This window comes from Schistocerca piceifrons, chromosome X (genome assembly GCF_021461385.2).
Source record: "Schistocerca piceifrons isolate TAMUIC-IGC-003096 chromosome X, iqSchPice1.1, whole genome shotgun sequence".
Lineage (NCBI taxonomy): Eukaryota > Metazoa > Arthropoda > Insecta > Orthoptera > Acrididae > Schistocerca > Schistocerca piceifrons.
In genome coordinates, this window is record NC_060149.1 from 141,162,750 (window position 1) to 141,190,308 (window position 27,559).

General features: G+C 37.3%; 1 protein-coding gene across 1 annotated transcript in view; it reads right to left on the minus strand.

Annotated features, from left to right (window-relative positions):
- LOC124721938 (filaggrin) overlaps nt 1–27,559 on the minus strand; it is a 345,545-nt gene that overhangs the window by 162,388 nt on the left and 155,598 nt on the right. Inside the window, exons 2-3 of the mRNA XM_047247096.1 lie at nt 25,713–25,814; nt 812–950 (exon numbers count right to left, since the gene is read on the minus strand). Coding sequence (XP_047103052.1) covers nt 812–950; nt 25,713–25,814 — 241 coding nt within the window. The remainder of the gene's footprint in view (nt 1–811; nt 951–25,712; nt 25,815–27,559) is intronic.

Sequence of the window (27,559 nt, forward strand, 5' to 3'; positions counted from 1 at the left end):
TCTGTCTCAATTGGCATTTGAAGACTTCAATTTTGGAACTGTCAGAATTTGCAGTCTAGGCCATTGGTAATAATCAAATAGCCAAAAGGTGCATAATAACTAATAATCACACGCAACATATCAATGGATCAATCAATATAATTACACACACATCCACCAAGGTTGCTAGGCTGGGCAAAGAGCTATACATCCACTAATACCAGGTCCTGTGGATAAACAACAGTACCACATTTTAGGACTATCATAGACCACCTCAGTGTCCCTTGTCTCAGCTCACTGATGTGTACCACATGCTCTCCAGTGGATTTATTTATGACAACCTTGCGATACTCCGTTATTTTCTGGACACTGATTCAGACTAAATTACTCCATGCTGTCAATGTTTAATTAGCACTTACTGGGTGCTGTCTCCACTTTCCATTTGACCACATGTTGTGCCGTATGTGAGTGAACCGACAGAGTGTCCACACACCAAGAGAGTGGTTTGTATCCAAATGTTTTCCAGCTGGACAAACTTGATAGTGTTCTCCAGCACAAACATCCAGAGTACTTTAAGGGCCAAAACAAATCCTTCTCTAGAAACTTTTGCTTCTGTTCATTCAAGAAGAATCAGGATCTATTACATTCTATAATTTATTTGTACTTAATTGGTGTTCAATAAAACCTCTGTTGTTGAAGAAGCAGACTTACAGCTGAAATAACTTCATTTTACTGTAACAGCTGTCAAAGATAAGTTAATTTAAAGCTCTTTATAATTATAACAAAAAATCAAATCCCCTAGTATTTTCCACACTTTTTCTGAATAACGTACCTGCAGTTTTGCCAAAGGAATTATGTCACAGTTCTGAGGCCTGTGCCACACAGTCTTTTGAGAAGTTGCATTATAGTAGTAAAACCTCGATGTATTCTGATCAAACAGCTCCCACCATTGATTGTTGTCAGTCTTTTTACTAAAATGAAAGAAAGACACAGACAAAGTTGAGGTTAATATTTACATTCAGAGACAAATAAAACAAGATAATAGATAAATAATGTTTGTACACCATTAGTGTATCAAAACTGAAGTGTTAACATATGGCTGCTAACATATTATGACATTAATCATTTCATCACCGCCAAACCCACACACTTTATTTATAGAAACCATCTTTTTGGTCTCTGTTTCAAGATGCTACTGATAACCCAATGCTGCAATATTTTAAAACATATTAAACATACAGAGCATTCACTTTAGCAGGAAATTCAGAATGCCACCACCCCATACAAACAAAAGGGCAGACAGATGGAGAGAAATAGTTAAGTACCAAAATCAAAAGCAAGCCGTCTTGATAATAAATACATAATTATCAATTCAAAGTTCTACAATCATTAAGAGATGGAGCAGAAATTCTAGTATCACATGGAGGAGATCCCTCTGTGAATTTCAACTAATCAAATCTATTAGTACCATTTACTATATCCATAATGTAACTTGACACTTATTGTGGGGGGGTGCCGGGAGCATAATAAAACTATTACCCCTTATACATTGGCAGATAGGTGTGAGGGGAAACAAGCCTCTCCTCTGTCATGCACAGCACGCAACACATTGGAATCAACACTGCGTTCACCATGTCTACTACAATGCTATACTGCTATCGCACACTGCATTGTTTCCTAGCTAAGTTTGGGAACTGATGGAAACAATCTGTACAGGCCCAGAGACAAACAAAGTCTGCTCTGCCACATGAGGCCAAATAAGTTGATGTTTGAATAAATAAGTGGCAAAAGTGACACTAAAGTCCTAATCAAACTCAAACCAGACTGGAAGCCACACAACATTTTATTATTATTACAGAAGACAACAACATGAAATTACATCATCACTGAATGCTGTGCACAGAAGGTTCCATACAAGTGGTATGTATGCAAAGCAACCAGCCTTGTGTGGACTGTGCATCACTTGTTAAACGAGGAAGTATTTTTGCAGCAAAAATTCAAATGTGTACACATGACAATAGCTCAATGGAAGCTCATTCTATTCACAGATTAGTTGCAATTTAACTTGCAAAGTTACAGCAGATGCATGTTAAGTTAGCAAAAGGCTGAATACACAGGCTGCTTCGTATCTACCCATAAAGGCACTTTTTCTCAGAAAGGACGTTTCGGTCTTCTTATCGTAAAATATATTTTACATAAAACAATAAGGGGAAGAGAATGGCAAACCTTGCGCTACCTGAAATCTACTGTAAAATGGAGAAAATAAACTCTATTTCAGAATTTGAAATGATACCATGGGAAAACACTACTGTTGAAAAGAACTCTCAAAATTAGCTTTTTTCGTCAAAAAAAGTATTCTTGTATTTTGTGCTGGTCAGTGATATCATGAATATACTCTTCTGGGGGCTGACAATTTGAACACTAGTTAATGAAAGGAAAAGAAAGATTGTAGGATAACGGATGTGCTTTCTTATGTTTATCTTACATTTTTATCTTGAACACATGTTATAAGCAATTTTAACACTTATTAAGAAAAGTCACATATTTTTCTGTTTCAGTTTGTGGTAATATGCCTGATCTTCTTAGGGAAGAAATCAGAAGGAATTAAAACCTGCCCTTTGTGAATAACTCTGGGATACTCTCAGAAAGCCCAAAGGAAGCGAACATCCACATCAGCCACCCAGAAAAGGTCACCAGCAGAACAGGGCCTGAGGATCTCAAAAAGACTAAATTCATGTTGAATGACAAATATACACTGAAATTCCTTGAAACAGAGATAGACCGCATTATGAGGGTAAAGAAAGTCAATTACCTTGCTGAGACCATAAAATAAAATGGACTGGAAAAGGCTGTGATAGGTAATCAGACCACAAAAATGGAAAGAATATATGGGCTGCAATTCCACGGCACTAAAAGTTGTTAGGATAGGGTCTTCCATAAGGGCTCACGTCTACAATTCTAGGGCATTCTTTCTGATACCCTCCTTGTCCAAATGATCAGCAACACCAGTTTCCTGTGAGTGTGACATGGCCATGAGTCCAGAGAAAAACTACAGTGAAATTTAGATAGAAGTCTCCAAACCTTGATAGTCCATATAAATCAGGGCCGGACACAGCATGATAAGACTTCACATGTGCAGTCCAAGGCACGGCCTATCAATGGTCCAGTGGCTATTTGTAGCAAAAGAGGCAATTTAGCAATCTACCGTCACAATCCTTTAAAATGAATGGGAATGACAGAAGAGACGGATGAGAATTCTCAATTGACATAAGTGATGGGTAGTGCTCATTTGCTATGAAACGACATTATAGTACCACTCAGAAGGAATATAAACTTTTAGATGACAATGAAAGAGCAAAAAATAAAACAACTGACAGATGGGATTCATTGTTCTGTACATCGAAAAGCACTTGGTGCTGAATTTGCAGGCATGGAGCACTTGAAGAAACTGGTGGCATGAACAGTAAAATTTATGAAGTCACGCCCATTATTCCATTTTCATTTGCAACAGTTTTCAATGGAAATGAATGAAGAGTACGGAGACTTCATATATTACTGCAAAGTGCATTGGTTAAATCAAGGGGCATGCCTGGAACGAAATCTTGTTATTGTTGAATTTATGAAGGAAACAGGAGTGCAGGAACGAAAATTTGAATATCCAGAATGCATTGTAGACTTCGCATTTCAAATGGACTTGGCTGCACACTGTCCATGGTAAGACACTGCAAGGTAACTACTTTCTGATTTGATGGTGATGCATTTAAAAAGAAAACTCTGACAAAGACAATCTAGTTCCCCAAGACCACTGGCATTAAGGAAAGCACGAGATTTGATAAATTCATTGTAGCCATGCAAGAATTACAATGATAGTTTTATAAAGGTTTTGAGGACACTGTCAGTCTTACATCTGTTTTCGAGCTGTTTTTGAGATCATTTGCCATTTCAATTGAAAGCACCCCTGTACCTGTGTAGATGTAACTGATTGCCTTGCAAAGTAATTCCAGTTTTTTTATTTGAATGCTCTACACTCATCACTGATGATTCTGCCTAATGTCCTGCTGCAGCTGGCAGCAGTGATCCACCTTCAATTTACATATAATTCCGGTTTTAAATACAAATATTTCTACATTAAAACAATCCATATTGCTTTTCTAAAGTAGGTTTCCCAAGTCTCCATAATGAGATTGTAGGAGTGCTACAATATTTCAATATGATTCTTCAATTTCTCCACGCATACTTTATGACCAAATAAATCTCGGGTGAACAGCCTGGTATGAGTGTGCATAGGACACAATATCATCAGGTGATGATGGCAACATGGTCGATTGCCAAAATATTGTGTCCTATGCACCCTCATACTAGGCTGTTCACCCAAGATTTATTTCGTAATATTTCAATACACATATTTTGTGAAAGACCTTTTTTCAATCACAAAACTAAATAAGTCACGATTGTGTAGTAACTTGAATGTGAAACTCTGTGAAATTGTCTGCGTCTGTCTGTATACCAACAGTCTGTACCAGATAAATTATGTCTTCAGCACACCAAAAATAATTAATACTGAAAACTTGCTTTGTTTGTGATCTATATTGTTGGGAAATATGAAATATAAAAGCAAGTCATATGCATTCCGACTGAACTGCCATCCATTTAAATGTGGCATGTACGCTGTTGTCCCTCTCCCCCCTCCTCGTGCCCAGACAGTGTGGCGTGGCAGTGGGGGAAATGTGATGTGAGGCTCAGGACTTTGGCACTCGGGCCCAGGCATGACCTGCAAGCTGAAATCTTGGCCATCCCTGATATCAGTCATCCATTCACCATACGTTCAAAACATTTGTACAACAAACAGGGTGACACAGCCATCCATTGGGTGGGGGACTCACGTTCATGCCAGATGCATTTTAAAAGTGCAAGAATATTATGTATGTATTCTGCCGAGGCACTGAGGAGTACCTATTCATTGTATGGGCCATTGTATGCTTCTGAGGATTGAGAATTTCTGTCATCTATGGAGATTGAAGGCAGGTGGGTAACTTTCTGATACTGAAGCCTGTACAGAGAACAACTGTTATTTGTTCAGCAATGATGGTGATGCCAGTTTGACTGGTGCCATCCTGATAGCTTTCAAGGACACTATATGATAACTGGTGCCTGTAAATACAGCATAATTTGTTCCATAACTGAGAAGAGGATGTAAGGGTTGCAGTGGTGGTTACAAATGTTTCCAAACACTACTTCTTGTGTTTTTTAATTAGATAGTGGGCCCAGGTTCAGAGCCTTTCAAGGTGATAAGGGTATCCCTCAATAGATATGTTTAAATTGATTAAGTGCCATTCTGAGATTTTTAATGACTGCAGCTATTTCATGGTCTACCGTGGCATAGGTAGAAAGGCCCTGAAGAGAGAGGGACTGCCACTTTTGTCATTTGTAATATCACAGCAATAGTATGTCAGAGGATAACTTCACTTCCTCAATGACAGGGAAATTGAAGGTTTAAGGAAATGGTGGATCTATGTTGTTCAGCAGTCTTTAAATTCCAGCATGAAGGGCTTTCTGATGGGTATCAGTCTAGCAAAAAAATAATGTTCAGGAATGATCAGTTTCATAAATCATTACGCAACTACCAGCAAATGGACAGAGGAAAGCTAGGGCTACACATTTATAGATGAATAGCCAAGAACATACCATATGTTGGGCTAAAAGGAGTGAGAGGCCTGAGTTTAAAACACAAAGACGAAACCAAAAAATACCTGTACTAGAAGCCTATATTGTCTCACAGAGAGAATTCTGAACTGCCTCACAAAGAACTGTGGGCATTAAAATCCCCTAGAATGAATAGGAGTGGAAGTAGTTGCAGGATCAAATCTGTGATCAGCTGGTGTGTGACCCACCTGGAGGTAGATAAATTCTACAGAGCGTAAGATCAATGTGTGTTCATGTAGATGCAGTTACTGCTTCCAATGAAGTACTGAGCGGAACCTGTTCATAAAAATTCATCTTGTGGATCAATGTGCTAACTCCACTCAATGCCGTACCATATCAACTTGATTTTTGTCATATGCTTTGCAATGTCTAAGAATAGAAGATTAGTCCACTGTGAATTGGATTTCCTGTGGGGCTACACCAACTGCTGCGTAGAGTACAATTAAGTATTCCAAGTTCAGTGGGATGGTAGAAGTAGCTGATGCAGTTCTACTTTTTAATCATTGTGTGCATTTAAGGGGCAGGGGGGATGAGAATAAATGGTGATAACTTATGTGAATATTCAATGTAAGCCAGTATTACCTTCTGTCAGGGACTGTTGTCAATTTGTATATTTCTATATATGGTGATGGGGACATGCAGGGTCGCTGGGATTATTGGAGCAGTCTTTCCCTTCAGTTTCTTCTTTCTTCTTACTTTTTTTTGGGGATTTCAGTTCCATTTTGGAAATGTCTGGGTGGGTTTCTGGAACTTTCCTCCACAACCCTTTCAGCCTCCGGCTGTTCTCAGGACATGAGGCAAAAGAAGTTTTTTTTCCCAAGGACCTGGAAGAGCGACCAAAATCAGAATACCCACGTCAGCACAGTCCACATCAAAGAACCTCCCATGGTTTACGAGTAGGGAGGAAGAATAGTTAGTCAGGGGGGATGACTGCAGCATACTGTAAGAATAAATGTTGCAATGGCTAAGGGACACTGTGCCTGCCATGCATGAGCTCGAAAAGGGGTTTTCAATCCCTGCAGGAAGTCAAGAGTTGCACTGGACATAATATCTGAGAGCTGCATTATGCTACAGTCAACTCTATCTTTGCTGCTAGTCTGTCAAACAATGTCCAACTGTCCTGCTGACAATGTACAAATTCTCCTGTGTATAGCTTGCAATCCAACATCTGATATCACTACCTCCGTCTCACCATGATGCAATCCAACTACAATCACCCCGCTTCTTGAGGTATTTTTCACAATTTCACAAGAAGCTGCGAAAAGCAGGCATTTCTTTTATTCAACAAATGCTTTTCATTAAGTCAATAATTATTATCTTACTTAAGTAACAGAGATACCAAAAGGTAATGCAAAAGCAGTGTACATTCTTAATGGTGCAAGCCAGGAAACTGAAATTTTATAGGATTGTTTTTTTCACACTTAATCTACACCTAAACATCATTTCCTGTTCTTACGGTAAGACACCATGGATGATCAACGTAACACTTTACCATGTCAAAGTGCAGTGTTTGGATTCCTCTGCAATGCTGTGAATAGGAGAACAACTGAATAACATTGATTCTTTGAATAGCATACATTAGCAACAGCTACCATTAATCAAAACTGTGTTTTTCGGTAGCATCAGATGCGTCTAAATTTTAGCCTCTGGGAATGTCAAACTTCAGATAGAATATCAACAATCACAGTCGGTATATATATATATATATATATATATATATATATATATATATATATATATATATATATATATATATATATATTAATCACTGATAAATTAGGCACAAATACCGCCACAGAACAGTACCATTAATTCTTGCTCAAGCCCCAAAATATTTTCTGAGCAAAGAGGCCACAGTTAAACGCAAAGGACACCAATTTGCTTCAAGATAATAGAAGACCACATGCTGCACAAGGGACTGTACAGAAGATCAGCTAGATGTGAGCAACAGTGGTGTCACAACTTCTATACAATTCCCAACTGTCATCAACAGGTTCATTTTTTATTTTTTTTATTTTTTTTTTTTTTAACAACTGATGGCTCAACTGTGTGGGATACAGCTCCAGCAATGACAACACACTCATTATGTGTATGAGAAATAATGCAATAGCCAGAGACCATAACTTTAGCAGAATGCCTTTTTAAAGTGTTAAATCTATCTTCAATTAAAATATCAGTTTGTGCGATTTACATCTCTGTCACTGAAATGCCACAATCATATGTTGTGTTCTTCTGCCTTTTTATATATTTGTTGTGCATTGCTACTAGTATCTACTGATGGTAAAATTCTTCTGTGTAAAATATGAACGCAATCAGTGTGCTACAGAAAGAAATATTTCATTTCTCAATATATTAGTACACTCAAACTCAAGGCTAGTAGGAAGAAGCTTTCTTCGTTTTCAACGGCAATTGCAACATTGAGTCTAAAATCACAACTTAGATTCAACTTGTGTAATGCTTTTAAGGGGCCCCGGAAAGGCTCAAAATCATGAAAGTTCAATTTTTACTTTTTTGCATTTTCTGAATCTGCAGACTATTACCTTTTAATAGATATATAATTTATTCAATTCCGAAGACTACAACTATTTTTAAATTTTTTTTGAAATGTGTTCTACATGGGCGTGACCCACTGTAGCGCTGTTAAACTGCTGTCAAATGGTGTTATTATTAACATCCGTGTTCATCAGGTACATTTTAGTGATGTCAGATAATGTATGTGTTGTGGCTAACCTGTGATGGTTCAATATATATCGCTGGTGTGATTGTCGATTGTTTCATGTTTATTTACTCTGTCGTTATCTCGAAAATATTCGTAATTAATTCTGTTTCTTGAGTCTCTGTTTTGTTGAAGTATAATAATGAGTAAAAGTAAAGTTATTAGAAATCCTCTGAAGGCTTTTAAGAAAAGGAGAAATGTTGGAAAGCCAAAGGTATGTGTTATTACTGTAAACAATAAAGACGATAACCAAGTGAGTGAACCTAACCTCTCAAGTACACCTGCCCATAGCAGTCAAAGTGGGAAAGAAAATACTTCACAGAAGAAGCTTGGTTCAATGAGTGAAAACTATGAATGTTTTATGGGCGAATCGGATGTGAATGAAATATTTGATATGTCGGTTCTCAAAGCAATTTTTTCAAACTGTGTAAGATGTATTCATTGTAGTGAAGTTGGTCTGGAACTCTCCATAATAAAGCACGTAGGACTTGCTAGTGAAATACAACTGAAATGTGATAAGTGTTCATACATGACCACCTTTTGGAACAGTGTTGCAGTAACTGCAACTGAAGAAAATGGTAGCAAAATCTACGAACACAACAACGAGCGATGCTTGCTTTAGACAAGGAACGCCTTCGGGCTGCAGACAGGGCTGTAAAGAGTCTAGAAATACAAGCAAGAGTAAACAGGAGGAGGAACAAGAGGAAGCTGGAGGAGGAGTTTGCAGAGGATGAAGATAATCCATCCTATGGACCTGGAATGCACTAAAAAGTTAATCCAATCTTTGTAGCTCGATTCCCAAAACTTTTATTTTCTCATACTAATTACATGTTTTCTAAGGATCTTCCAAACATATTTGTTTCAAACTTTCAGTAAATGTTACACAGTACCCTCTGCATAATTTAACACAGCCTTTTTCCAAAAAACTATTCATTTCCATGTATTCATCGAAGATGAATAAGTAAAAGATAAAGAGATTTGGATTTCAACTGACAAGTCAAATGACCTATGGGTAGTACATGGTGGTAATAATTACACTTTCCCTATTTATCACGTTATAACACCAAAACTAATTACCGTACGACTATCAAACTTGGTAGCATTAATGTCAAGGGCATGAGGAAGAGGAATAATGGAGAATCAACTCAATTGAAACACTTTTAATGTGATGTTAAAGTATATCATACCATTGCATACAGGTACCATTACTGCTACAAAAGGGGCTCAAATATGGCGCCCATCAGAGTCTATAAGAGTCTGAAAGTGCAGGACTGTGTTCTGCACAGCACAACAAAGCATGTCCGTAGCTACGCTGGCTACCTCTCTTGATATGCTACGCTTCAGATCAGCACATGTGTACATGTTCTCCTGGTAAACCCTGTCCTTCAGGTAGCCCCACAACCAGGAATCACAGGGAGTGAGATCTAGTGACCGTGCCAGCCAAGCATTTGGAAACGATTGGCTGATAATTCGATCATTTCCGAATGTGTTTCAGAGAAACAAGTGAGCTTCACGACCAATGTGCAGTGGGGCCCCATCTTGCATGAAAACTGTTGAGTTCAATGCGTCTCTCTCCTGTAGGGCAGGTATGACATGCTGGTGAAGCATATCACAGTAAAGTTGGCCAGTCACACTGCATGTCCTTGATCCTTGAGTGCCAATCTGTTCAAAAAAGAATGGGCCAATTATGAATGTAGACATGAAGCCACACTATACGGTGATACGTTCAGCATACAGAGGAACTTCACACACAGTGACTGGAGGTGAAGATCCTCACACTCAGCAATTCTGTGTGTTTACCTCATCCATTTGTGTGTGTTTACCTCGTCCATCAGAGAAAAATGAGCTTCGTCTGTCCATAGGATGGTCCAGGGCCAACCCTTGTCAACTTAAATCCTTGCAAGAAAGTGGAGAGCAAAGTCAACATGTCGTCATGCACCCTGTGGTGCAAGCTACTGTAGGATATGGATCTTGTACAGATATCATTTGAGAATCGTTCAAAGCATCTTCTGTACAGTGGACAACAGGATGTTCAACTGTCGTGACACAACATGCGCACTGCCTGACAATCGGGAACTGTACGCAGCTTTGTCTGCCACAGCAACAGTGATTTCATCAAATACTGTGGTGCAACCGATCGTCAGCCTCTACCCGGAGTGACAGCCAGTTCTCCAGTTGATTCGAACTACTTCATCATGCTCCACACAGCAGGTGGAGAAAGAGGACCCTTCTGTAATCCTTTCTGCAGCTGATATTTTCGAAGTGCAGCTGGAGCATTACTGTTGTTTTGATAATAGAATTTCACCTCAAGTGATCTGCCAGCATCAAGAAATAGGACAGCTTTTGACGAAGTCAGTGAAAATTGTGGATCACGTTGTGCAAAAACTGGAGAGTGTGTCAGAGAAATGTGGTTATTAGTTAGGGAAAAGTGTAAAATGGTTTTTTTTTTAAATTCTGATCTTGACAAACTTAGTAACATTTCAAAAATTCCAGGGTGACAATTCTATTGCAGTACAGAGGGATCTTACAATAGTTTAATGTTTTATGTTTGCTCAAATTAACTCTTGTAGATGTTGAGAGATCATTTTCTCAGCTGAGAAATGTATTGTCTCGCAGGATACTCAACATGACTCTAGAAATTTTCAAAAAGCATTTGGATGTTGTCATATGCCACAAATAAGCTGATAAGGCATTGCTATGCATAGGTTTTCAAGAAACATTTTCATTTTTTGATCAATATACTATTAAACTTTAAAGTTACTTTAAAAATGTAATACAACACAATGTTAAAATATATATATTGATTGAGTGGCTGTCTGAATACTGCAATCAAGTAAATAAATAGGCATAATGTGAGGTCTTTTTTTATACTGCCTTTTTTAGTTATTTATACTGCCACTTTGCCTGCCTACTTTAATGAGTCATAATGCCTAAACGTCCAGTCTCTGGTAATAACCAGACTTAAAATTGCCTTTCAAATGTTCATTAATGTTGTGGAAACAAAAAGGGCTGTGTTGCAGTGAATCATTTCAAAATTATTGAAGCTTTCATGGCCACTTGTTGACAAACAGCCTGTTGGCTTCTGTCTCGGGTTCTATGGCCGACAGTTGTTTGATGATTTTTCTAACGTTTTGCCAGCACGAGTTGCTGGCACTGTCAAAGCTTCACCCTTTGTTACTGGTGGCAAACTAGAGTCAAGCTCGTGGCCACAGTGGATCACAGGGAATACAAATCCGTTAATGAAGGGATCTTCTCTTTTCTCACTGCAGAAATACAGAGGAATTTGCACACCACCTCGGCTACATGGATTAGCAAATATCCACAAAGATAATATTCCACTATGACTATCAGTCGCACTATACTTCAGGGCCACATTGATTCTTAAAGGCACTCACCCTCCAGCAGCAGCACTTACACAGCTGAGTGCTCCTGGCTCACCGACATATAAAATGATGAAACACTTGGGCTCCCTGGCTCAGCCACATATGGGAAAGACCGACACATACAGAAAAGACTTACGACATTGCACTGAGAAGCTGAAGAAACTCAAACTTAGACCGCAAGACATCCTTGTCAGCTCTGATGAAATTTCCTTGTTTGCCAAAGTGCCACTCAGTGATTCACTGGAGCCTGGAGCATGCCATCACTAAGCTTTTTTATGTATGTCTTACCACAAAGAGAGTTGATTATTATGCTCATAATGTGTGCAGAAAGTGCCACTTTGGAAGAAGAAATGTCGGGTATGGCCTTTCTGCCACACATTCCCAAGATGACAGACAGAATCAGCCATATGTTGCACAGACATGGCGTACAGACTATTTCTAAACCGACATAAAATATCAAAGAGTGTCTCAGATCAGGGAAAAGCTAAAGGTACAGACTTCCAATATCGAGAGCATATGACAGGGTAGCTGTGAAAGAATGAGCTAACAAACATTGGGTGACAGACCACTAAAGTCACTGCCCATGCCTCTCTGGCATTTGCATGAGGCTCATTCGAGGTCATGATGTAACCTGATACCAGTCATGAGGTTGCTTATGTTTGTACATGTAGTACATTCAAGGTCAGAATGTATTCTGATACCCTGCCAATGAATCTTGGACAGTTGTGTGACATGAAATTTGTGGGAAAATGAAGGTCACCCTTCAGTGTGCAAGTTCTAGCCCAGATAAGGATCTAAGACAAGGTTATCCTCCCCCTGATCATGGCCAATAGGACAACAGGAAACCATCCCCTCCCCCTTTTCTCCCTGGGTCAATAAGAATCAAGATCCTTCTCCCTCACCCTCCTTTTATTACTAGCGCAATTGTGTGTGCCTCATCATTCAAGGTCTGTGCACTGTAGTGAGAGGAAGCATCAAAGCTATTTACTTGGGAAAAAAAGGCAGAAAATATCATCATAATTTATAAGGTGAGATACTTTGACATTACATTGTTTGGCTTAATTACTGTACATTAATGGTGCCATGAAATTTTCTGTAAGCAATCCCCCTCCCACTGTAATTTGCTCTACTTTTACCATTTTTTTCCAATTACCCAAGGTTCCATTCTAAGATATATGCAAATATGTGATCTTAAATGTTTAATAATTATCCAGTGCATTATTTTAACAAAATACTCTGATATGCTCATCAAATAATTTCTGTACTGCTTTATTTAGCAACAAATACACTCCTGCATGTACCTTCGTAAGCATACTGACATATTACCACATACCTCCATTGTTACTTATAGTGTGTTACAATATTGTTGATTCTCTGTCAGTATTCCACAGAAAAGCACGTAAATACAAGACTGATCAGTTACCAAGTGCAATATTTTTTTAAAAATTATGTCAATATCCCGTGTTAAACAACTAGCACAATGCATTATTTTAACAACTGACAGGATTCAACTTGTGGACAACACACCCACTGGCTGCCAGTAACTGCCACAAACATCCTACATATACATTATAAACAGAGAATGTCAGCACTATGTTGCTCCTGCTAACAGTCTAGCATTCCACACACAGGCGCACATGCCTCATAAAGATATCAGTCGCACTATACTTCAGGGCCACGTTGATTCTTAAAGGCACTCACCCTCCAGCAGCAGCACTTACACAGCTGAGATAGGGCTAGCATGCTAACAGAAGCAGCCAGGCTAAATCCTAAGGTATTCCCTGTCATGAGTTGTTATTAAAATGATTACATCACAAGTGAACAATCACGCATCAATGTACTATTCCTTGGTTGTTTTCCTAAAACTCATTCAGTTACAAAATTTCTGGATCCCAACAATTTCCACATGTAGTGAAGAACTGCTATAGATTCGCATCCCTTTCTGAACACAAATATATAAAACATGCAAACGTCTTGGACGCTTGAAGCACTCCCAACATCCATGAACATTAATTTCCAGGTGTTTATTTTGTTAATACTCATTCATTTTAAACTATATCCATCTCCACAGACATGTACTTTTGCAGTAACTACTGTTTGGTGTATGGATTTGTCTGTCATATCACAGTGCTGGCAGTACAAATGAGTTGTCAGTTTAAGTTTATCTGTACCAGTAGCAAAATTTCTGGGAAGGTGCAGCTGTTGCTAGTGCATCACTGCAATATGTGATGCTGTCAAGATTAAATCACTTATAAAACACACATATGGCTGAGCGCATCTATGAGCTTGTGGATTCGCCCATACTGTCTTCCAGTTTAAGTCTCTGTGTTTAATCTGGCATGGAGTTTCCTTCTAAATGTTTACGATTATTGTGTTTGTTGTCTTTCATTAGAAATCTTATCTAATATATACAGTGAAGTTTTTAAGGCTAGAGATATAGTTGCTGGCATCAGTCTGTAACCTATGTTTCTACTGTGATAACCCCATGTAGTCTTTAGTAAAGCTGAGTGACAACCAACTAGCAGGCAGTTTCAGTGTATTTATTAGATTTTTCACAACAAGAATGGTATGTACTTTCTATCAATGGGCATGACCTGTGCAACATATCAAATTTTTGGACAGGCCCAGTATGTTGACATGTTCAGTCCTTTGAATGATATTGTTGAACATGATTTGCAAACCAAAAAAAAGTGTTATTTATGACAAAAAAACATAATATCAAACTCAGAATATGTCAAAACGACAAATAAACGAATGTGGACTGCAGAAAAGTCCAAAAACAGAACATGAAACCGTCAAGAAAGTGAAAAACAAAAACAAAGCACTAGAAACGGTGCACTAGTTACATTGAATACGTTTTGAGCACCAGCCTCAGCCAGTGAAACAACGAATAGTGTAGGCGAAAGTAAATATAATGAGTCCTCCGATAAAGACCAAAACAGAAAGATTCTAATGCCTGGAAGCACAAAAAAGTTATTACTGTATGCGGACAGCCACAGAAAAAGCCTTTCAGCTCCCCTTCATGAAGCTTTACACAACGAATATTCTGTATTCGCAAAAGTTAAACCCAGAGCTACATTAAGTACTGTAGTCGAGAATTTATCAGAAACAAACAATCTGAAAAAAGACGACCACGTTGTAATCATTGGCGGCACCAACGATGATTACAAAAACAAGAGCAAGTCAGCATACGCAGTTTACAGGAAGTTATTGCCAAAACTGTACAACACAAATGTTACCCTAATAAACCTAACAGTGCGCAGTGGCTGTGTGTTAATACAGAAACTGAGTGCTATAATGTAGAACTGCAGAAACTATGAAAAAAACTAAATCATGTGCACTTGCTTGGACATAAGTAAACTGAAACATGAAGAACATACCAGGCATGGACTTCACTTAAACAGAAATGGAAAGCTGAAGTTAGTGAACCAGATAACAAAACTTTGTAAGGAGCTGCATAAAACCACTGACCCAATCAGCTTAGATTATAATCACCATGTTTTTTAGCCTCAATTTCAAGCAATACGATTTTACTGAACTAAACCCCTTGGATTGGAAAGACCCCTGTTCACATGCCGAAGAAACGGACTAGAAAGTGAGTAAATTGTCATTACAGTGCACAATGCCACGCCACAAAGTGTTGTAAAATATCAGTGCCCTTTAGGATAATGCACCTAAAAATGCAGTATCTTAGGAATAAACTCAATTTGCTGCAAGTATTTGTGGATGAGAATTCACCACACCTGTTAGTAATTACAGAACATGGACTAAAAGACAGTGAAATTGAGTATTACAAATTAGATGGTTATGTGTTAGCAGATAGTTACTGCAGGCAATGACATAAAGGGGGCGGGGTGGCAATATCTGTAAATCAGCATCTTCAATTTAAGAAAATTTCATGTGTTGAACAATATTGCAAAGAAGGAACAATCGAAATGGCTGGTGTTGTGGTCCACATAAACAAACACCATACAAGCAGGTTAGCTAAACATAAAGTTATTGGTATGTACCACCCACCAAATACAGATGTGTTGTACTACCTTGATAGACTTAACAGGGCTATTAAACAAACAGGCCCTACTGACCTTAGCATAGTTGGAGACTTAAATATTGATGCAAACTCCTGTAGTATAACCTATTTGAACATAACAGATATATTAAACTCATATAATCTCACAGATATAGTGAACTCCGACACTGGAGTAACAGAGTCAAGCTCCAGTAAGATAGACTATGTTACAGTCAACAAAAATGAAAAAGACAGTGTTAACTTTCAAAGTGTTGATTTCCATTATTCAGAAGCACTATTGTCAGGTGTTAGAATATTTAAGGTTTGGTGTACCAACAGCAACTAAGATAACTGAGAAGAAGCAGATCCTGAATAGAACCAACATCAGCGCCTTCAAAACTAAGTTAGCAGAGGAGAAACGGGACACTATTTACCAAACTAAAGGGTCAGAAAACAAATTGGAAAAATTTTATAAGACAGTGCTGAAGTATTTCGACAGCTGCTGCCCTCTCAAAGAAATAACCAGGGTACGAACCAACTCTCGTCTTGAAAGTAATTCTAGGCTGAAAATTACACCTAGGCTGATTAAGTTAAGGCAGAATATATACGATCCTGACTGTTTATATAAGGAAACAAAGCTACATATATTTAAGGAAAAGTACAATCAAGCCAAAAAAAATTTTAAGACAGTCCTTTTACACTTGTGGAAACAGTTAAACAATGCTGCAATAGAGCGTTCAGCCAACATAGGTAAAGCATCCTGGAGACTAATCAGTACACATCGTAAAGCCACCAGCAAGAGACACAGTGAACCAGTTAGCATTAGACACAAGGGCCATCTAGTGGTAGATCCAAATGAAGTATGTAATTTATTCAATGAGCATTTTATTTTGCCATTTGACCAACCAGCCCCTATTATAAATCTACAGGCTGGCACACCAAATGATGTCACGGATGGTATAGAGTTTGAATTTATGGAGGTGAATCAACAGGAAATGTTTAACACAATACAAATGCTAAAAAACAAGCATTCATCTGGATGGGATGGTATCTCAAGTATGTGTTAAAGAAATAGTCCAATGAAGTAACTAAACCCCTTACCTATCTTCTCAACTGTAGTATTAATGAAAACATATACCCAAATGCCTTAAAAATAAGTGTAATTCAGCTAATCCATAACAAGGGAAGTAAAGAAGAAGTTTCAAATTATAGACCGATATCACTAATCCCTACTGTCAATAAAATATTTGTAACAGTTATCCTATCACAACTCACAACATTTCTCTCAAGAGACACAATGCTTACAGAATCGTAGCATGGGTTTAGAAAAGACCTAAGCACAACCACTGCAGTTACCAGTTCCTTCCAAGAAGTATATAGCAATATAGAACAGGATATGCACACAGCTGGAATATTCCTTGACCTGAGCAAAGCTTTTGACTCAGTGAACCATGAGCTTCTCTTAAAAAAACTGTGGGTGTACAATATCACTGATGCACCAATGAAATTTCTATCCATCTATCTGGTGAACCAGAAACAGTGTACTAAACTTACACATCAAATTGACAATAAGATCTTAACTTTTAAATCCACAAGTGAAACAGTGAGACAGGGAGTCCCTCAAGGCTCAATTCTTGGACCTTTCCTCCTTTTAGCATATATTAATGATGTTGTACACCCCATTAACTCACATGCTGTAAATTATGCTGATGACACCTCAGTTTTATTTCATGGTAAAGATTGTGAGGAACTGACATTTTCAGCAAGTAATGGGATACTAGAATTAAGTTCATATTTTCATGCACAAGGATGAAAGGTCAGTGTAAATAAATCCCCAACTGGCAACTCACACCACTCACGTGTAAATGAGGTATGCGGTATAGTGGCAGTGGAAGCAAATGAGTGTAAATTTCTAGGGGTCCACCTGGCTAAAACCTTCGGTGGATTAGCCACATTAACTCAGTATGTAAAAAAGTCAGTAATGGGGCTGTATCTTCTTAGCCAACTGTCCAAAATGGTACCCACCCACATGCTTAAAACTGTGTATTATGGGACAATCTATCCCCATCTTAGCTGCTGTATAGAAATATGGGGTTGTGTTGCAGACATTCACCTTAACAGAGTACTATTGATACAAAAAAAGAGGGTTAAGGATTATACATGAACTAGACTATAAAGCCTCTTCCGTAATGTTTCTGGACATCACAAGTACTTCACCATATACTCTTTGTATAAATTAATTACTTTTTTTGTCTCACAGAAAGCTGAAGTAACTAAATGTAGTGATATACATGACCACAACACAAGGTCCAAAAGATAATTACTACCGACAAAGAACAAGATTAAAAATGATATATACTAATGGACTGATATGGTATAATAAACTGCCAGAGTCCATGAAAAACAGTAATAAAAAGCAATTCAAATCAAAACTAAAAGAATTCTTAATTGAAAAGTGTGTCTATTCACTCAACGAATTTTAAATGATTAAGTTTAAGAGCTGTAAAATAATGTATAAAAAATAGTTGGCTGTATTATTATGTGTAAGATGTAATGATTTTGACAAGCATCAATTTACTGTTTAATTACTACCTGTAAGGCTAAGATATAAATGTATTTTATGTTTGTAACTGTACTTGACATTTGCAAAAGCCATCATATTTATGACTCCATGCAAAAAAAAAAAAAAAAAAAAAATCTAAAGAAATAAATGAATATTCAGTTTCCTTGTATTATTAGCTATCAGAGCACCTCTTACTTTTTATACCATTTCTTTTGGAAATGACATCAGTTAGGTCATGTATCCTTTTCCCTAGTTTCATGCCCAACACTTCCATTTCAACATATTCGGTAAATGTCAATGTCTTCCACTGAGACACAAGATCTGTGTTTTATCATTGTTCATAGTGACCCCACTGCTTCCTTGTAAAAATGTCCATCATATCCAAGATCCTTATAGTGTCTTGGGTTTCATATGTATTATGGTAACAGGTGCTGATGGTGAAGTCATGTAGTCTTGGTATGTAGGAACTGACCACGTGGATTAATGGTTCTAAAGAGATTACAAACACTACCTTTCCATTGATAATAGACAACCCTGTTTCACAGAATGTTAGACTGGGAAATGCTCCCATAAGATGTCAGTTTAGCAGCACTTTGGAAACCACTTAGCAGTAATAAACCCATTTTTGATTGTAGAAATCTCAAATCCTGTAACACGCTCCTTAGTACTGATGGTTGACTTTATTGAAGGCTTTCCTTAAGTTGATATTGTGTAGTCGTAACATTTGTGCCTGATGCATAAGTATCTTTGTAACTAGTGGTAGGCTTGCAGCTCAAATTGCATGGAATATTCAACACTTATTTTTGAGTGCGCTTACTCTCTCAAAACCTGTTTTATAATTTGTGCAACACACCACAAATGAAAAAAAGCACTTGAAAATAGGAATCATTTTTGGAAACCTGTCACGCATGTGATAAATAATTCTTGTTTTATATTGGTCCAGATGGGTAGTCTTATGTATTTTACTGTGGCTTATTGCCAATAGCATAGCATAGTGGGTTCGTAATGCTACTGTTCTGTGTTTGTATAGTTAGAGCATTAAGGGCTCCAACATACGGTTGAACTAACACTGCTAACCGGCCAACCATCTAATGTAATTTTATCAGTAGTGTAAATATGTGTTCTAATTTGAGGTGCCATAACCTGAAGTAACCTCATGTTCATGTGACCAATTTACAAGTATAAAGTATCCAGCATTACAACCTTACACCACTCCTCATACAAAATATAAATAGACTACTAGCTGTAGTACCATGCTACCAAAGCAGGGACTGTATTATTATTATTATTATTTTGACACATGAGTGTACACAATGAGTTTTAATTGTTATTTTACAGAGGGTTTGTGTGGTAGCAGAATCAGATTTTTTTCCTCCATCCTATACATCCAACTGCAACCTTGAATCTTTACTAGGTTAGTTAAGTGTACAAGTTGCCTCTGATATGCTATGCTCTCATCACAAAACACCTGTCAATGAATGGTAGAGAAATGCATACAATATTTACATTCCAATACCATGACTGTCATTCCACGAAAGCTTGCAGACAGGTCTACATTAGTTTTTCTGTGCTGGTGTGGAGATTGGACTAATACATAACTACTAATTGCTCCCAGCCACAGCAGTACAGACAACTGTGCTAGGCTATCAATCAGAAGGCGTTGGTTTCGATCCCGCGTCAGTCAGTCATCATATTTGTATCTGTTACTTCTCTCTATCAACATTTTCTTTGTGTGTACGGTAAAAAACTGTGGTTATAAATCAAATATTAATACTATCTTCTCTTCATCCATACATCTTTGCATGCTTGGAATGCATTTAGCATGGCAATTGATCAGAATCCCTATCACCAGCAAATGCTTTTATTCATAATGATTATCCATACCAATAGCAAAAATCCCTGGGAAGGTGCTAGTGCATCACTGCAAATAAACATGTTACATAGTCTTGATTCAACCAGTAACTTAGCAAGGATCCAATACCACTAAGTTGGCTGCTGAATCAATTTCCACTTAGTTCGCAACTCTTCCAAAGCAATGCTCATTCAATATAATTATTCCACAGGTTTTAAAAAAACTCAGCAATAAACTTACAGAGTGACTGTTGGTAAACCTACATATTACTTCTAATTTCGCAGATTTTCACATTGCGATGTGTATGTGGGTGGAAGTAATATGCTGTAGCCGTACAGATGCTTTGCTTCTAGCTATGGTCTACACTTCGGCTGTCTAGCACAGCTAAATTAGCAACTAACAAACCCTTACCCCATGAACACCAGAATTATACATAATAACGGGAACCACTCTCTGTCTACACCCTTTACATGTATGACACTTCTACATATAAAACATCATTATGCATAGTTAGCCTCTAGCAGTTCCACTTTATAATGTGAATCAAGCTTTAGTGAATCTGATTACAGTTTACTTGCATCATCCTCATGACAAACTTTGGAGACATAAAACCTCTTAAAAAAGGATGGACCATAATGGAATTAGCCAAATGGGGCAGAAATTGATACATGTGTTGTACATGTACAGACAAACAAATGATTTATTCAAGAGAAAGAGCTTCAAAAATTGAGCAAGTCAATACTGTGTTGGTCTGCCTCTGGCCCTTATGCAATCAGTTATTCAGCTTGGTACTGATTGATAGAGTTGTTGGATATCCTTTTGAGGGATATCGTGCCACATTCTGCCCTTGTTCAAGGTATTACTCCTCTGTTCAGAATGATTACAAGTATTTGATGAATACATGTAAAATGCAACTGACTTTAGAGTAATTCTGTCAGTTCAGTATTTTTATTTATTTTCTGTACAGTGTTGAAATTTAAGCTGTTGTTATTGGGTACTATGAAATTTATTTTTTTATTTGTTAGGTCAAGTAAGGTCCACATGATTTAACTTAAGTTTTATTTCTCTTATCTTTCCAGTAATTTTTCTTTCTTTGCTCTTCTTTCTTCTGTCCCTGTTGGGCCTGTCCTTTTTTTTCGTTGTCCCCCCCCCCCCCCCCCCCCACACACACACACACCCCACCCCACGAGAAAGCTCTTGGAACTCTATACCTTTGCTCTGAATTATCCTTGCTTTTACATTACTTCCTCCATTATTTCCATTTCCTCACCTTTTTGATCCTAATCATTGATGTTTCTGGTTTTCAGTAAAAAAAAAAAAAAAGTTAAAAAATCTTTGTGTTAGTCTTTTCTCATCTAGCATTTTAGTTGTCCACAGAACACAACTTTTATCTTCCTCAATGTGTCTAATAATCATTCTATTCTTTCATAAACTTCTTCAGTACTTCTTCATTTCCATGTCCCATAGTTATAATTTCATTCCAGGATTTTCCTGACTACTTACCTTTCCTTCTTTTCATTTTGCCTAATTGTTTGTCTGTATCAAATGAAAGGAATTGTGAAGCATAAAGGTATCCTGGTCTAATGGCGGTGTTGTAGTGTTGAGGTTTCGCATTTATGGATGAGAGTTTCTTATTATACAATTTTTTTGTTAATTAAAAAGCTACTTCGATTTTCATAGCAAGGTTAACATCTTTGTTAAAAGGACTTAGTTTTATGATTTCACCTAGTTATTTAAATGATGTCTATTATTATTATTATTTCTTTCCTTCCTCAGACGTTATGCCTGGTTAAAAATGGAAAGTGACACGGACCTTGATCAAGCGTGAATTCCTTTTAACTGTACGGTATATGTTACAATGCATTTAGGAACTTTCGGGTAATTGAACATGTATCAATAATTACGGATTTCTGTAGTTGTATATATACGTTTGGATGTAGCTGTAGTAGTTGATAGTATAATTGGTATAATGTCAACTTTATCCTGATGCCACATGTCCCTGACTTCCTCAGCCAGTTGGATGTATTTTTCAATTTTTTCTCCTGTTTTCTTCTGTATATTTGTTGTATTGGGTATGGATATTTCGATTAGTTGTGTTAATTTCTTCTTTTTATTGGTGAGTATGATGTCAGGTTTGTTATGTGGTGTTGTTTTATCTGTTATGATGGTTCTGTTCCAGTACAATTTGTATTTATCATTCTCCAGTACATTTTGTGGTGCATACTTGTATGTGGGAGCGTGTTGTTTTATTAGTTTATGTTGTATGGCAAGTTGTTGATGTATTATTTTTGCTACATTGTCATGTCTTCTGGTGTATTCTGTATTTGTTAGTATTGTACATCCACTTGTGATGTGATCTACTGTTTCTATTTGTTGTTTGCAAAGTCTGCATTTATCTGTTGTGGTATTGGGATCTTTAATAATATGCTTGCTGTAATATCTGGTGTTTATTGTTTGATCCTGTATTGCAATCATGAATCCTTCCGTCTCACTGTATATGTTGCCTTTTCTTAGCCATTTGTTGGATGCGTCTTGATCGATGTGTGGCTGTGTTAGATGATACGGATGCTTGGCATGTAGTGTTTTCTTTTTCCAATTTACTTTCTTTGTATCTTTTGATGATATGTGATCTTAAGGGTTGTAGAAGTGGTTATGAAATTGCATTGGTGTAGCCGATGTATTTATATGAGTGATTACTTTGTGTATTTTGCTAGTTTCTGCTCATTCTATGAAGAATTTTCTTAAATTGTCTACCTGTCCATAATGTAGGTTTTTTATGTCGATAAATCCCCTTCCTCCTTCCTTTCTGCTTAATGTGAATCTTTCTGTTGCTGAATGTATGTGATGTATTCTATATTTGTGGCATTGTGATTGTGTAAGTGTACTGAGTGCTTCTAGTTCTGTGTTATTCCATTTCACTACTCCAAATGAATAGGTCTATATTGGTATAGCATAAGTATTTATAGCTTTTGTCTTGCTGTCAATTCTGTTTTCGGTATTTTTGTTAGTCTTTGTCTATATTTTTCTTTTAGTTCTTCTTTAATATCTGTATTATCTATTTCTATTTTTTGTCTGTATCCTAGAAAATTTTAAGCATTTGTTTTTTCCATTGCTTCTATGCAGTCGCTGTGGTTATCCAATATGTAATCTTCTTGTTTAGTGTGTTTTCCCTTGACTATGCTATTTTTCTTACATTTGTCTGTTCCAAAAGCCATGTTTATATCATTGCTGAATACTTCTGTTATCTTTAGTAATTGGTTGAGTTGTTGATTTGTCACTGCCAGTAATTTTAGATCGTCCATGTATAGCAAATGTGTGATTTTGTGTTGGTATGTTCCAGTAATATTATATCCATAATTTGTATTATTTAGCATGTTGGATAGTGGGTTCAGAGCGAGGCAGAACCAGAAAGGATTTTATGAGTCTCCTTGGTATATTCCACGCTTAATCTGTATTGGCTGTGATGTGATATTATTTGAATTTGTTTGGATATTAAGCGTGGTTTTCCAATTTTTCATTACTATGTTTAGGAACTGTATCAATTTAGGATCTACTTTGTATATTTCCAATATCTGTAGTAACCATGAGTGGGGTACACTATCAAATGCTTTTTGGTAATCAATGTATGCGTAGCGTAGCGACCTTTGTTTAGTTTTAGCTTGATATGTCACCTCTGCATCTATTATCAGTTGCTCTTTACATCCTCGTGCTCCTTTGCTGCAGTCTTTTTGTTCTTCATTTATAATTTTGTTCTGTGTTGTATGTGTTATTAATTTCTGTGTAATGACTGAAGTCAATATTTTATATATTGTTGGTAGGCATGTTATGGGGCGAAATTTTGCTGGGTTTGCTGTGTCTGCTTGATCTTCAGGTTTCAGATAAGTTATTCCTTGTGTAAGTGTATCAGGGACTGTGTGTGGGTCTGCAATGTAACTGTTAAATAATTTAGTTAGATGTGAATGTGTTGGAGTGAACTTCTTTAGCCAGAAATTTGCTATTTTATCTTTTCCAGGGGCTTTTCAATTGTGCGTGGAATTAATTGCTTGCGTGACTTCATGTTGCAAAATTATCACTTCAGGTATTTGTGGTATCATCTTGTATGTGTCTGTTTCTGCTTGTATCCACCGTGCATGTCTGTTATGTTGTACCGTGTTTGACCATATGTTGCTCCAGAAGTGTTCCATGTCTGTTATGTTTGGTGGATTGTTCATTTTAATGTGTGCGTTATCTATTGTCTGGTAAAATTTCTTTTGGTTTGTGTTGAATGTTTGGTTTCATTTCCTTCTCTTTTCCCTTTTTTTGTATCTTCTAAGTCGTTTGGCCAATGCTTGTAATTTCTGCTTCTTTTCATCTAATTGCTCTATCGCTTCTTGTTGTGAGATTTTACCTAACCTTATTTGTTTTTTTGTCTGATATTTCATTTCTTATAAATTGTGTCAGCTGTCCGATGTCTTTTCTCAGTTTTTCTATTCTGATCTGTAGCCTGTGTTGCCATGCTGGTTTTGTGGGTTTCGTCTGTGTGTTGGTTGGTTCTGATCTCTGCTTAGTGTGTATATTTAGTGTAGTGAGTGCTCCTATATAAACCAGTAGTTGTAACTCTTCCATAGTCGTATTTTCATTTATTTTGTTGTGTATGATTGTGTTGATAGTTGTTACTGTTGTTTCAACTTGTGGGTTATTTGGTGGTTTATGCAAGAATGGTCTAATGTCTGTATTTGTGTCTTTGTATTCTATATATGTCAGATGAAATTTTTCTTCTATATCTAACATGTGTGTCACTTCGTGTTCTATTTGTGCTTGTTTTGGTGGTTGTCTTAAGATTTCGTTTTCCTCTGATTGTTTAATTGATGCGTGTTGTTCTTTGTTTGTTTGCTCTGGGATGTTTGAGTCCATTACTGTATTTTCTTCTTCTTCTGATTGCACATTATTTTGTTCCAGTATTTGTTTGATGTTTTCTAATTCTGACTGGGGTATCCTGTTATTTTTTATTATTACACAGATCTGATCAGCTAGTCGTTGTTCTGTTAAAAATTTTAATTCTGGGTATCTGGTAATAAATGTTGTGTATACTTGTGATCTGTATCCAGTTGTGTTGGTTCCTAGGTTTGTTGCTTGGTAATAACAGAACATGAGGTGTCAATTAACTTCATCTGACAATCTCATCCTCTGTCTTTGTTTTCCTTCTAGGGTGGTTGCAGGAAGCATATCCTGCAAAACACCTCTATTTGGATTTAAATCATTTTCCGTGTAGCTAGCAGTGTCATTGTTATTATTATTATTATTATGGGAATAATGGAGTAGATTCTAAGTCCTTTAGAACCTCCTGAGAAGCACTAGGGTCACGCTCAATAAAAACGCGAAATTTTGCAGTCCAATCCACCATAGCAAATAGATGCTTTGGTATAATTCATTTAAAAAATGTGTCAAGTATGAAATATTGATTTAACAAACATATTTGTTTATATCATGTATAAGAAAGATTAATATTAATCATTTAATGTACATACACTGGTACTCCAGGTGGTGGATCCCAAACACACTCGCCAGTTGTGAGATTGGCATACATATGCTCCTTCGTGCGAGGTTCAATGATTTCCACCCACTCCATCCTGTAAACCCAATAACAACAATGACTTTACTGTTAATTAATAGTACAGAGCACAGTCATGAGAAGTAAACGAAATTGTGTAAATATTGTATCATGACAGAATGAAACAATGCAAATACAATAATAAGTCAACAAATATAAGCATGGCCTTTATTACTGCTTATGTAGCCTGGGTTATCAGAACAAAAGCCAAAGAGCTTGCTGCAGTGGTAACACCAGCTCCTGTCAGATCACCGGAGTTCAACACTGTCGTGCTTGGCTAGCACTGGGGTGGTGACCATATGGGTCTGACGAGTGCTGTTGGCAAGCAGGGTACGCTCGGCACTCAAGAGACCAATTGAGGGGCTACTTGATTGAGAAGTAGCAGCTAAAGTCATGAAAACTGACAATGACCGGGTGAGTGGTGTGCTGCAACATGCTCCTCCACATCTGCATCCAGTGACTCCTATAGGCTGAGAGTGGCACGATAGTCAGTCGGTACCAAAAGGCCTTCTTAGGCCTGTTCAGACAGAATTTAGTATCAGAACAAAAGTAAGAGCTGCTAATTTCTATTTTTTTATGCTATTCCACATTTCTTTTCTATATACAGCAGGCGCCCAGAAAATTACGGGTACCCCTCGACTTAGGAAACAAGTGTATCAAGGCACCACAGACAGCAGCTGATTCGGTAGAAAATATATAAAACAGCTGTCAGGACCATCTTATATCACTCTGCTGGCTATGTACGCAGAGAATGGCAAAGGAAAGTTGTTGGTTTAGACAACGTCAGTGACGGGTAAATTGTCATGACTGGGCAGCTAGGAAAGAGTATAAATGAAGTAACAAGGCTTGCAAGAGCTCATTCACTGTCAAGAATGTATTGAGAATAAATGACTAACAATTAATTGGTAACTGAATAAAAGGCACTAAAAGTCCTTGCTTCACCACAGAATGTTGCAACTGGAAGCTGGCCTATGACACAAAGCAAAACAGTTACCAATTTTTGGTGTAATTGAAACTGGACATAGCACATACTGTAGATTTGACACACAGTAATCAATGAATAAGAAACAATGTTTCAGCTTTCTACGTGAAAAGAAAACCATTACCACGCATCTAATCTTCATTTAGATACATTAGTAACAAATGAAGCATACTGGAATACAGAGTGTTATAATACATTAATGGTCTCTCTCAAACCACCATCTTCTATAACAGCACTGAAAATATTTGGACTGAATGTACTAGTCAGTAACTTCGCGTCTGCTAATGAGCTTTACTTCAGCTAAACATTCGTCTACTGTGTTTGCTCCAGCCAGTCACCAATATGCTTGTCACCTCTTATAGTACTATCAGAGGTAACCAGAGCAAGCACACTATGAAACTCCCACTTACTCCACAGTTAATCACACCTGCTAATCAGAACCCAGAATCAATTACAGTGGAATGTCATTTACCCGGACTAGGTGGGAGAGTACATCATCCGGTAACCCAGAAAAAAATTAGAATTATTTCCATTAAATGCCATATACATACATTTTATATTTAATTTCATATAAAAAGACAAATTATACATTATTTTCACATAAATTTTGACGATATATTGAGCAGGGGAGGGGGGAGGAAAGAAAAAAAACACACTGAGATTTTATACATTGAAATTATCATTAAGTTTCTTTTCAGCCGGGTTCGTATGTCTTACATGCAACATTGTCACACAGACGTTTCACCAGTAGTAGTTCTGCTAAAGTTGTTTCTACCTGATGT